At 43.4% G+C, this 12,935-nt stretch overlaps 1 protein-coding gene across 1 annotated transcript; it reads right to left on the reverse strand.

Annotated features, from left to right (window-relative positions):
- Nucleotides 1-242: 242 nt before the first annotated feature.
- LOC135223921 (transmembrane reductase CYB561D2-like) lies at nt 243-3,233 on the reverse strand. Its single transcript, XM_064262842.1, is given in 4 exon segments — nt 243-1,765; nt 1,767-2,147; nt 3,016-3,051; nt 3,053-3,233. Coding segments are annotated over 4 exon segments (609 nt in total). The 5' UTR covers nt 3,131-3,233; the 3' UTR covers nt 243-1,651.
- Nucleotides 3,234-12,935: the final 9,702 nt, after the last annotated feature.

Raw genomic sequence — 12,935 nt, forward strand, 5'->3', positions numbered from 1 at the left:
ACTACACCAGGAAGAAATTTTTTTTTGACTGTTCACTGTCCCACTGAAGAATTTCAGCTTATCCAATTTTTTCACTGTATCAATAGATGCTGACTGCTGTTCTGGCCAAAAAGGCACAAATTTGAATCCCCAGGCTAGGAATGTGCACTTGTACATACGTAATTGATATTCCCTTTTGGATGCAAATTATTCCCAAGATATAACAAATTCAGTACCAAAATATTATTTATGGCATAGGCAATATACAAACAATATCACGTATGCACTAAATGGGATACAATCTTCAACATGTATAGGTACCATTATCTTCACATGTATAGTTACCATTAAAGCTTTAATGATATGTTTATGTCAATAGTCTTAGTTTGGTAATCTGTTAACATAAAATATTGAATAAATTGCTATTAAAATGAGCATTCTGTATCTGATAATGACTAGATAAGGCAGGAAGTAGCAATTTAAATGTGAAAATATGACTGCTACTCTTAACAATGCATGATTATTATTACTATAAAAAAATAGTATTCAATAATGTAGAACAGCCCCTGTGTATTTAAAAGGAGTGAAAATCACATAGAGTGGTTTGGCAGGGGATTTTTTCTTTTGCTTCTTGTCTTCAAATTATTGAGAGTTCATGTTACCTATCCACAAAGTTAAAAATACAAATACCGTACACCATACTGTTCTGTGAAAAAGTAACATTTCAGCTGTAATGCTATGCAGTACTAACACTATTCACTGACATTATTTTGTAATAATTTTAAGTGATTATTCTGTAAAAATATATAAATGGTGTTGTTTGACAGTACATACATATTAGTGAATAAACACTCTATAGCATATTAGTTACAGGCAGCTGCTCATAGCTAAAAGGCAAGTACTTTTAACACTGATATTTGGTGATGATAGATAACCTGACAAAAGTATTTCATTTGGTCTTTCCTTAAGATACTTTCAAAATTCAAAATATACTTTATTAGACATTTATTAGCAATATTAGCCTAAGCTATCTTAAGTAGGTAATGTTAGCCGCGGTGGGAACTGATGACTAAGAACTTAAACTTGGGAATATAGATGGGCCAACTATTTGTGCTGTATATAAGCATACAAAACATGAGCTACTGATTTGTTCAGTGGAAAGCACATTTTCAAAATGAAGCAAAATACCACTGTCATCATAAAATCATGATGATGTAACTGAATTCCAAAAAAACACTAAGAAATAAAGATATTTCTCATATGCAGCTGTAATTTTTCTTTAATCAAAATATACTATCATCTTGTCGTTACTGAATTCTGGAGATGTTTAGTAAGTTCCTATGCACATCTATGGAATTTACATTACCTTTATATTATTGCTTGGTTAATTGTAATTTCAAACAAACATACATGAAAGTCAAAATAAAAAGCTAATAGAGTACTGTATGCGTACCTTAAACTTTACAATAATTAACAGGAAAAATGCTGTAGTTAAGAGGTGAAGCTCATTCATATAAGCAAGTACACACCTTAAGTGACAGACTGCATTATGAGAAACAAATTTCATTTCATTATGCAGACTGAGTCAAACAGACTGAGTCAAAAAGTAAGTTAACTTGATGATAAATATATTGCACGAAATAAATTACAAGCAAGCTCTGTTTTATGCAACTCAAAACAACAACTGTGCATATTTCTTTGTAAATACAGTAACTGCTGTTAAAGCAAGTGTAATATACAATCCTAATGCACCAAAAATGCAATGGGGAGATGCATTACTAGTAAAACCAGGTACTCCAAAGAGCTAATATCATTGTTCCCATACCACTGATAAATATCAGCATACCAAATAGTGCATGACTTGCCCTTACTCTTTTCAGAGGCATAACACTTTTAAGAAACTGAGGGTATTTTGCAAAAACTCCCACAGAAAGTTGAATCCAAAACAAAACAGATGCAATCAATCCTAGAAATCCATGCCACGAAGTATTGTGAGGCTTATTATTTATTTCTTTATTGTAGTAAATAGCAGCATATCCTATAGAGTGGGACAGGGCAGCTATGCCAATCACTATCCAGTGGGCTGTAACTCTTGTGCTACGAAGGGATCCTGATGCAAGTCCATACTTGGTAAAAATGAATATGGCCTCAGTCATTGCTCCTGTGAACTACAGATAAAAATTCATATATTGAGATTTAGTATTTAAAAAATACTGTGCATTACTTCTTTCAAGAGCAGCTAGTGAACCAAGGGATATGGTAATTCTTGAAAGAAGAGTTTGTTTTTCCTTATTCCTATAGTACATTATGGCCTAGGGAAATGTCAGATTTTTTTTTAGACTTGAGAAAACTGTTCTTGAAATATGGTCCCCATCAGTTTTGTGAACATGATCCATATCACGCACCAGATGAGGTATTAGGTGTATAGTATTTCCCTGTATAGTAATCCAAAAGACTAGTACACAACATTACCCAAGTGACCATTAGAGAGGCTAGGTTAGGATGCATCCTAACCCAGTAATCATCCTTGCCACATACTATAGCCCAGCTTCTACCAGAGCTACAACTAGCTATTCAAAATGCACTACCCATCTCTCTGAAAAGGGATGGGCTGTTTTCCATGTAAGTAGGTAGCTAGTAATTATATTGAGATTTATTTTTTTAATTGATTTTATTACTAGCTATTCTTATTGGTTCGAATCATTCGTTTTTAAAGCAATTCATTCTTTGCCATGGGTCACCAAACAATAATAGCTAGTACCTACCTATAGATAGGCTACATACTAGTACGTAGGAAGGATACCTACCTAGCTTATATGAGATACCTAATAATTAAAAGAAAAAAAAGCTGTGAAAATAAGGTTAATTTGGGTATCTACCATGATTTGTTTGAAAACCAATCAATATACTAGTAAAATCATAATCACATCGATACCAATGAGGTAGCAATGTAGGCATGCAGCAATTACTACTAAATAGGTAGTACTACTACTAGTACCTAGCTAAAAGACTTAGAAAATCCGTCGAAACACTTACAGCTAATGTCATTAGCACTGGGTGAAATGAAAACAAAACTCGATCCCGGTTTGGCTAAAACAGTAATATAAACTATAAACGTAGCTCCGGCTATCCGCAGTATGTTCTGCAACATTTTGATTTCAGCAAGTTAAGATGACTGGCATACTCGTTAATCATTGCCCCTCGGCCCTCTTTCATGACTACACGTCAAAAGCTAAAACACAAACGGGATTTAATGCGTACTCAGTTCCATACTCTTGAGATATATTTTTAGCTTATTAAATCCAGTAAGTATTTTCAAAGTGCTTGGTAACATTTAAAAATTGCCACCTTAAATATTCTAATGTAATCCAATGTAAATTTAGCTTCATAAACGAAAAGTACTCTATAATTTCACAGTTCAGTTCCATTATACAATATATGTATGGAGAACTGTTTGCTCTTGATCCATCGTTCAAGGAAAGCGTCGTTTTCCTCTCAAAACACAGACAATATTTTTAAATCTATACTTTTTATTTCATGATAAACCTTAACTGTTCCAACTATCCAGAAATCATTTTTATACTACAATGTTCTCTTTTATATAAAACTTTGACCTGACATTTACTCAAAAACACTTAACTCCCGGACACTCGATATCGCTTTGTATTGACTTCGACCGATGACGCAACATGCTTATTTTGACATCATTGACCTTTTGAGGAGAGAGAGAGACCGAGAGAGAGAGAGAGAGAGAGAGATGAGAGAGACCGATGAGACGAGAGAGAGAGAGAGACGAGAGAGAGAGAGAGAGAGAGAGAGAGAGAGAGAGAGAGAGAGAGACTATAGCGTTGTAGTCATGTTCAAAGAGTACAAGACATTTTGTGGTAGGGCGTGGATTTATGCTCCAAGATACGACTCTGTCTAAAGGGGGCAAATGTCGAGATAAATTTCTAAGCTGAATTAAAGATTTTTATATGTCACTGATCTCTTAAGACATCAACTCATAAGACACCAACTAGGGAAGGAAGCTGTGAGGGGGCGATTGGCACTAAAAAAAAAAAAAAACCATATTGAAGGATATTTGTCTATTTAACTTGATCCCATAACAGCCTTTGTGTGAGGTCGCATGTGTTGTAGAATACGGGTGCCGCTAAATAAGGAAATGACAAAACTTACATCTAAATAAAAGGGAAATGATGCGAACAGCTTTCTGGAAATCAATATTTTGCCATCTTACATAAGTTTAGTCTTTCTGTATCCTGTAAACTATTTATATAAGACTTCCAAATGTCTGTCATTCATATTCTACGTACACAGCATACCGGAATAATCTTTAAATATAAATGAGCGTTATTACCAGGAATCACATTCCTACAGATTATAGGACCATGTTAGATTACGTTCCAAAGTGAACTCATTTCTTCTCCCCTTTATCCTTCCGTAATGTTGAATGCTTCAGAGAAAATGAAAGTTGCTGAAATGGTGAAACCCCCTGAGTTCTTATCTGGGCTAGAATTAACGAGTTTTACTGTCCAGACCTTCGACAGTAAGGCAATTTTCGCAAGGACCTTAACCATTACAGCTGGAAAGGATACATTTCAGTACGTAAAGGAAAGAAATCTATTTCGTTACCTTGCAATTTATTTTCTAAAAACACTTTTTTGCAAACTGTAAAAAAAGACAATTAATATACGGTAGCCATAAAAATGTAAATCCGGCGGTATGTACTAGTGATGATAATAGAGACTTGCAGTATTTATCGAATTATTTATGCAAGATAAGGTTATGAAAACAAACCGGAGTAGGGGAAGTAATATGCTTTACTCTCACCAAACTGGAAGGCTTAAATAACATTAGCAAGGGAACCAACTTTACCACCTCTCAAAAACCAAACTCTATCCATTTGTAGTGTTTCAACAATAATTGCTCGTGTTGTTTTTGTATGGCTTTGATGTGTTGTGTTGAGAGACTTGTGAGGGCTAAATATTAACGATATTAAATTCACCAATAATAAAATTTATTTATACGATATTCACATATCCTCTGAAAGTCATTTGCTTCGGCTTCTCCAGAACTCGTGCAATTCAAAGGTACTTAATACAAATTAAGGATAAAGGAGAAAACAATGTCATAACCAAAAAGGTACCCATAGAAGGACATGAAAAAGAATAAACGTTCAAGATCAGAGCCAGAGGTCTTATTTAAGATGTTACTAGAATGTTAAGCATATTCAGAATTACGAGGAAGAAATAACTGATGCATACCTGCAAAACAGGCCGATTGAAACCATGAAATAAATAAATAAATAAATAAACGTACAACAACTAAGCCATAGGCTTTGTAAATAAGATGTTACTAAAGATCAATTACAAAAATAAAAAAAATTATTCGGAAGATCTGAGCAATATGTTTTAGATATGTTGCTGAAGATCCAATGCAAAAATAACAATAATTATTGGGAAGATGAGAGTCATGTCTTAGGTAAGATGTTACTGAAGATCCATCATTACGAAAATGATAGTTACTCGGACGACCTCAGCCATATATCTTAAATATGTTGCTAAAGATCCATTGCAAAAAATAATAATAATTATTCGGAAGATCAGAGTTATATGTTTTAGGTAAGATGTTACATAAGAAAAAAATAGTTATTCGGAAGATAGCCACATGTTTTAAATGTGCTGCTGAAGATCAACTGCAAAAATAACAATAACTGGTCGGATGATCAGAGCCATATATCTTAAATGTGTCGCTAAAGATCCATTACAACGAATGACAAGACTAGCCCAGACAGGTAGAATAAAAGCCAGAGACGTCTGATCTCGTAATGGGGTTTGGTGCAGCGGTGACTAGAATTTCACAACACTGATCTGCCATGTCCGAATTCTCGCGGTCCTCCTCCTCCTCCCCCTCCTCGTAAAGTGTCCCGGAAACCGCGAATTGCAGCAGTGAATAATTTTTCCAACAGAGCCGTGCGCCCTAGAAGAGGAAAAGAATGGCGCACCGACTACTAACGGCCACCAAGAGGCTGGAACGTTTGCTCCTCAGGGGCAAGAAGTCGCGATCGTTCGATCCCGAATTGGTGAGTGTAGGCCTATGTATTTTCACCTCCAGGTAGGCCTCCCAAACGCCTACTTGAATGAAATTCCATTAATATGTTCTTTATTGTATTTCTGTCACTATTTTTAGCGGAAGCGACGCAAATAGGTAACCTTGAAGTTGACGTCATTCCATCCGGAATTGGTCGAGTAGGCCAAAGTGACGTTTTTATTCGAGGTCAGGGTAATTGTAAGCCGTCATTCCGCGGTAAAGTAGACTATGGCAGTTGACGTTTTCCTACGTTATTTTGCTTACTGAACAAGAATTTAAAATATTTATTCGGACGACTGTAGGTAATTAGGGTAGATCACCGGCGGAGGCCAACCAGGCCACCTACAATCATGCTTGCCACCCTCCGAAAAATTACATAACGCGTTCTGACACCGGAGATGGGCATCAGTCGCGACTTGTTTTTGGTGAGAAACTGAGCTAAAGACCTCTACTCTCCTTTCGAAGTAAGATTTTCTCCAAAGTTAGAAATTAAGGCCAAATTTAAAGATTTAGGGTAGAATATCACGACAGGCCAACCCTCATCACGGTGGACGGGTCTTATTCACTCGATATTTAATTGGGGAAACATGAATACAATTGCAACTCTAAGCATACCATTTAAAAGACTCAAGTTTCGTCAACATATTGTTGATATATGAAAGCCCCATACGAACTAAAATAAGCATGTGAGCTCTTCGTAAAATATGTTTTCAAAGGCAGTTTTGAAATCCAATATGGCGGCTACGTTTTGCATGGACGGTTCTCATCAGTGACGGCCACCATCTTTCCCCAGCCTTCCCAGCACTCATTTGAACAATGTTAGCGTATGTATGTAACGTTTATTGATCTTACTCAAGATTGCAGGTTGTAATCAGCACAATAAAACAACATTTTGTTTGCCTAAATTAGTGAAAGTATGAAACTTGTTATTCCCGAGGTTATGGTTGGAACTGAATTCATTCTTACCTTGTAATCAGTGGTTTTATCCTTACTGCCATCACAACTGAAATTCCACAGTGCTTATTTGATTGTAATTATACACATTTTGGTCTTAATTCACTCCACAGTGCACTCGAACCACATTGCTGTTCGTGTTTCCTAAGCACTCACTCCAGTAACAAAGTTACGAGCAGCAGACGACAACACTGATTATGAGATGCAAAGCTTTATTCCTTAATTGTTTACTTTACTCAATATTTGTTTAACTCTACTTCAAAAATGTTTATTTAATTCATGTCCATTATCCCTTTTTTGCAACCAAATTAACCCCCAAAAATTACAAATGTTTCGGAGTATACTTACGAGCGACGACATGAGGAAAATGGCTCATCGTTGCCAATCTAGTGGAGCGTCACACATACACGATGCATTTACAAACTGTTTCGATGAATTCTAGTTGTCATAGTAATGCAGTAATGATAAAATTGCTCTAATAGGGGGAAACATCACGACAGGCCAACCCTCTCACGGTAGACGGATCTTCTTTTCACTCTATATTTAATTGGTGAAACATGAATACAATTGCAACTCTAAGCATACCATTTAAAAGACTGAAGTTTCGTCACATATTGTGATATATGAAAGCCCCATACGAACTAAAATAAGCATGTGAGCTCTTCGTAAAATATGTTTTCAAGGCAGTTTTGAAATCCAATATGGCGGCTACGTTTGCATGGACGGTTCTCATCAGTGACGGCCACCATCTTTCCCAGCCTTCCCAGCACTCATTTGAACAATGTTAGCGTATGTATGTAACGTTTATTGATCTTACTCAAGATTGCAGTTGTAATCAGCACAATAAAACAACATTTTGTTGCCTAAATTAGTGAAAGTATGAAACTTGTTATTCCCGAGGTTATGGTTGGAACTGAATTCATTCTTACCTTGTAATCAGTGGTTTTATCCTTACTGCCATCACAACTGAAATTCCACAGTGCTTATTTTGATTGTAATTATACACATTTGGTCTTAATTCACTCATCCACAGTGCACTCGAACCACATTGCTGTTCGTGTTTCCTAAGCACTCACTCCGTAAACAAAGTTACGAGCAGCAGACGACAACACTGATTATAGATGCAAAGCTTTATTCCCGTTAATGTTTACTTTACTCAATATTTAGTTTAACTCTACTTCAAAATGTTTATTTAATTCATGTCCATTATCCCTTTTTTTGCAACCAAATTAACCCCCAAAAATTACAAATGTTTTCGGATGTTATACTTACGAGCAGACGACATGAGGAAAAATGGCTCATCGTTGCCAATCTAGTGGAGCGTCACACATACACCGATGCATTTACAAACTTTTTCGATGAATTCTAGTTGTCATAGTAATGCAGTAATGATAAAATTGCTCTAATAGGGGGAAACATCACGACAGGCCAACCCTCATCACGGTAGACGGATCTTATTCACTCTATATTTAATTGGTGAAACATGAATACAATTGCAACTCTAAGCATACCATTTAAAAGACTGAAGTTTCGTCAACATATTGTGATATATGAAAGCCCCATACGAACTAAAATAAGCATGTGAGCTCTTCGTAAAATATGTTTTCAAGGCAGTTTTGAAATCCAATATGGCGGTACGTTTTGCATGGACGGTTCTCATCAGTGACGGCCACCATCTTTCCCCAGCCTTCCCAGCACTCATTTGAACAATGTTTGCGTATGTATGTAACGTTTATTGATCTTACTCAAGATTGCAGTTGTAATCAGCACAATAAAAACAACATTTTGTTGCCTATATTAGTGAAAGTATGAAACTTGTTATTCCCGGGGTTATGGTTGAACTGAATTCATTCTTACCTTGTAATCGGCGGTTTGTTCCGACACGGTCATACAAAACACCTTCGTCCTTTTACAATAGGAAGGTACTAGCGGCAGCTGGATAGGTCGTAAGCTTTCGAACAGGGGTTCGGTAGTTAACTGCTTGTCCGACAGGCGCGCGTGCGCGACTGGGAGGTAAACAAACCACTTTTGCTTTCGGCCTCACAGCGAGTGGTACGTGTGTGTTCGACGCTCTCTTGCCCGCTTCTCGTCGTTTGCTTTTCATGAGTATTTGGTTGTGTTTGTGTGTGAATCATTTGTAAGTACAATCATTTCCTCTCTTATTTCATCATTTGTGATTTTGATATCATAATGGAATCTCCACGCGCTACCCCCGGAGATTATGCCCGGGTACCGAAGGGCGTAAATGCGGAAAGTTCCGCTCATTCCTGGAAATTGATCCACATATTTTGTTGCGCTCGGTGTTGGGGGCGCGAATGCACCCGAGCCGAGCCCTGTAAGTATGTTCTAATGGTCGGAGGCGCAGTGGCTTTGTACGAAGGCAGGAAGAAACGAAGGCCTGCAAAGGAGTCGTCGGAAAGCTCTCCCGCGACTCCTTTGGTTATGGACACTTCGTCTTCTTTACTGCCGCCCGCTCAGTCCCACGTTTGCGCCTTCCCCTTCGGGGGGGGTTTCTAGGTCCTTCTCCTCACCCGACCTGTCTAGTGTGGAGGAGGGCGCTAGATACCCCGATGTCGAGTTGTACTCTGGGTCCTCTATCCGTTCGTCTTCGCTGCGAGCGGTAGAGGATCCTGCTAATCACCCGACTTCTGCTTCCTCAGGTGTGGTTGCCGCGAAGGACGACCTCGGACAGGTGTGGGCATCGTTGGGTCTGCAGGGCTGCCGAGTGTCCAGGGGCTGCTCTACCATCTCGCGGCTCTGTGGCGGTCACGCATGCTACGGTTACGACCACCACCACGACCCTTACAACGCCTGGCTATGCTTCACCTCCTCACCTTGGTGTACACCCCGCACGCGGTCTCTGTCACACCAACTACATCGGTGCAGGGGCCAGTCGCCGTACCACGGGGGAGTGTGATGCCGCCGCCTGGGTTTTGCCGTGCTGCCGCGACCGACTTCGTGTACCCGAATAGCTGCGCCCCTGGACCTCCCACCAGTACCTAGGATGGCTGTTGCCGCTGGTCCGTCCACCTGGACCGCCTGTACAGCCTGCCGTACCTGCGTACCTGCCCAGCCGCTGTTCACGGACGTGACGTTACCGACCACTGCTGCCGTTCCTGTACCTGCCTCCTGCCGTCTCCACTTGCTGTTCCTGTGATGCCTGCACCTGCTGACGTTGTTCCTGTTCCTGGCACCGCTGCTCCCGATGCTGATCTGTTCGGACAGGTGCGTCCGGGCCCTGTTGCTTCGGCAACAGCAGCCCCGGCTCCGCTCTGGATGATAGATCTGACATCGGTCCTGAGGAGTTTGACGAAGAAGAAGAAGAGGAGGAAGGTGTCGTCGTCGTCGTCTGCCGCCTCTTCCCCTTCTTCTTCTAAGGCTCCCCCGCCTAAGAAAGAAGAAGGTCGCCTCCCCCCCCCCCTAAGAAGGCTCCTTCGGGAACTTCTAAGGGCCCGTCTCGCTCTGGTGAGACGGGGGGTTCTTCCGCTGGTCACCCTGCTCCTTCGGGGGCAGGACCCGTCTCTTCTTCCGCAAGGAAGAAGACTACGGGGACAGAGGAGTGCCGGCTAACACCTGCACTTCCTCACCTGCTGTTTAGTGGTCGACCACGGCAGCAGGATCCGTCTCGGCCTCTCGTTCGCGAGAGGTACCGAGTGTACGGTCGCCTACCAGCAACCGTGCAGCTAGGAACCAGACCTCTGAGCCAGCTCAGCGTCAGGTTCACGGCACGGAGCGGAAAGACTGGTGACAGCCGCTCACGCGACTCTCACCAGACCAGCTCTCGCTCGTCGCGGCGAGAGCAGCTGGCTACCCGGGCGGACGTGACGGTCCATGACCGGCCACGGGCTGAGGCTGGGAAGAGGTCCCCCCGTTCGCCGGCGCCAGCCACGGCTGGTACCAGCGACGTGACGCGCCGTGAGGATACGCACCGGTCTCACCGTGACAGTGGAGCTCGCCGGTCGCCTGACCGTCACTCTCACAGAGAGCGATCGGGTACGGCAACCAGCACCAGCTCCTCTGACACACGAGACCGCTGTCTCGGTCCAGCCGTTCTCCACAGCGAGACGGTCTCGATTAGGCCTGCAGCTCGATCGCCACCGCGGGTTGACGATCGCCTGCAGTCTTCCAAGCCCACTGGTTCTGCCAGCGAGCGAGGAGGGAGCGTCAGGTCTGCCTCTCCCATACCTTCAACCTCCTCGGGTTACACCGGGAGGGGCGAGGTATTGAGGAGTGATCGTGAGGGGTGCGCCCCTCAGGATCCCACCACGTCGTCCTACGTACCAGGCACGGTTCTCGGACCAGCCAGGTCGTATGCACAAGTGGCTGGAGGAGACCGAGAGGGGTCTGTCGCTGTTCCTCCCCTCGAGGGAGGAGGGGTCTCGGGAGATGCTCCTGTTTGAGGGACTGGATGGTCCGACTCCGCAAGACGCAGTCACTCCTGAGATCCAGAGGAACTTTGCCGAGGTTATTGCGCTGATTCGTCAGCACAACGACCTCGCGGAAGGATCGCCGCTCCCACATCCGAGCCCACGTCCCGGCTCGAGTCGTTCTGGGGCCCGAAGAGGGAACCCAGACCGACGGTGGGTGTTTGCCGCGTTCCGAGCTTGCCGACTCAGTGCTGGACCAGGTAGAATCGCTTGTCTCCGGGCAAGACGGTTCTCTCAAGTCTGGCAGGTCGAGCAAGCTGCTTCCACCTCCTCTGCTGCGACAGCGGCGTTTTTACGTGCCATCTGAGGACCCGATGCCGCCCAAACAGGTGAACCCGGAGTTAGCCAGGCTGACTCCGGGTGTGGTCTCTGCAGCAGCTCCTGTCCGAGAACCATGGTTCTCGCAGCAAGAGGCACTCGGCCTGGAATCTACTGCCTGGCAGCTTTCCAGGCCGTCTCCTGGTTAGATCTGTGGTCCCTCACAGTATCTAAGGTCGCAGCCAACTCCGGGGGTAATTTCTCCCGAAGATTGACTCGGCCTTTAGGAGACTTTGCCAGTCTGGGGGAAGAGCCATCTCCTTCCTTGCCCACCAGACGGTGAACCTGTGGGCCAACCTGGTTCTCCGACGTAGGGACGCTGTCCTTACTCGGGTTTCCAGGGCGGCCGGGTGCGTGAAGCGGCGTTGGGACTTCGCAACGGACCTTACGGAGTTCCACGTCTCTCTTCCCAGGAGAGATGGTGGACGCTGCGGTGGACAGACGGCGCACTGACGACAGTGACCGTCTGATTCACCAGGCAGTCTCGAAGGCTTCTGGGCAGCCTCGGACTGCGGCCAAGTCAAAGAGCTCGGCTAGCGCTTCCTCGGTGGCTAAAGACGGTAGCTGCGTCGAAGCCCCGGGGAAAGACTCTGTCTTCTTCGACTTCTACAAAGGGGAGCCGTAACCAGCCCTCCTCCCAGCCCTCCTCCTCCCGTGGAGGCTCTGGGAAGAAGTCGAAGAAAGGGGGGAAACGCTAGGGACGGCCTTCCCCCTCACCTGCTGCCGGAAGTCGGGGGGGGGGGGGGTGCCTGGCCAGCCATTGGGCAACTTGGCAGCGCTACGGCGCCGAGACCTGGATTGTAGATGTCCTTCGGGAGGGATATCTATTACCCTTCGAATCTCGGCCACCCCTCACCTCCAACCCGGTCCAACAGCAGTCGTACGTTCCAGGGTCATCGAAGGACGTAGCATTGAGACAGGAGATCAAGACCATGCTGAGCAAGAGAGCTGTAGAAATCGTCACGGATCAGTCACCGGGCTTTTACAGTCGACTCTTCCTGGTGGAAAAGTCTACGGGAGGCTGGCGCCCGGTGATAGATCTCTCATCCTCTGAACGGTTTGTTTGCCAGAACCCGGTTCACGATGGGACGGCACGTTCAGTGCTCGACTCCATCAGGGAGAACGATTTCATGCTTTCAGTGGACTTGAAGGATGCGTATTTCCAAA

The sequence above is a fragment of the Macrobrachium nipponense genome, chromosome 10, assembly GCF_015104395.2.
Source record: "Macrobrachium nipponense isolate FS-2020 chromosome 10, ASM1510439v2, whole genome shotgun sequence".
Lineage (NCBI taxonomy): Eukaryota > Metazoa > Arthropoda > Malacostraca > Decapoda > Palaemonidae > Macrobrachium > Macrobrachium nipponense.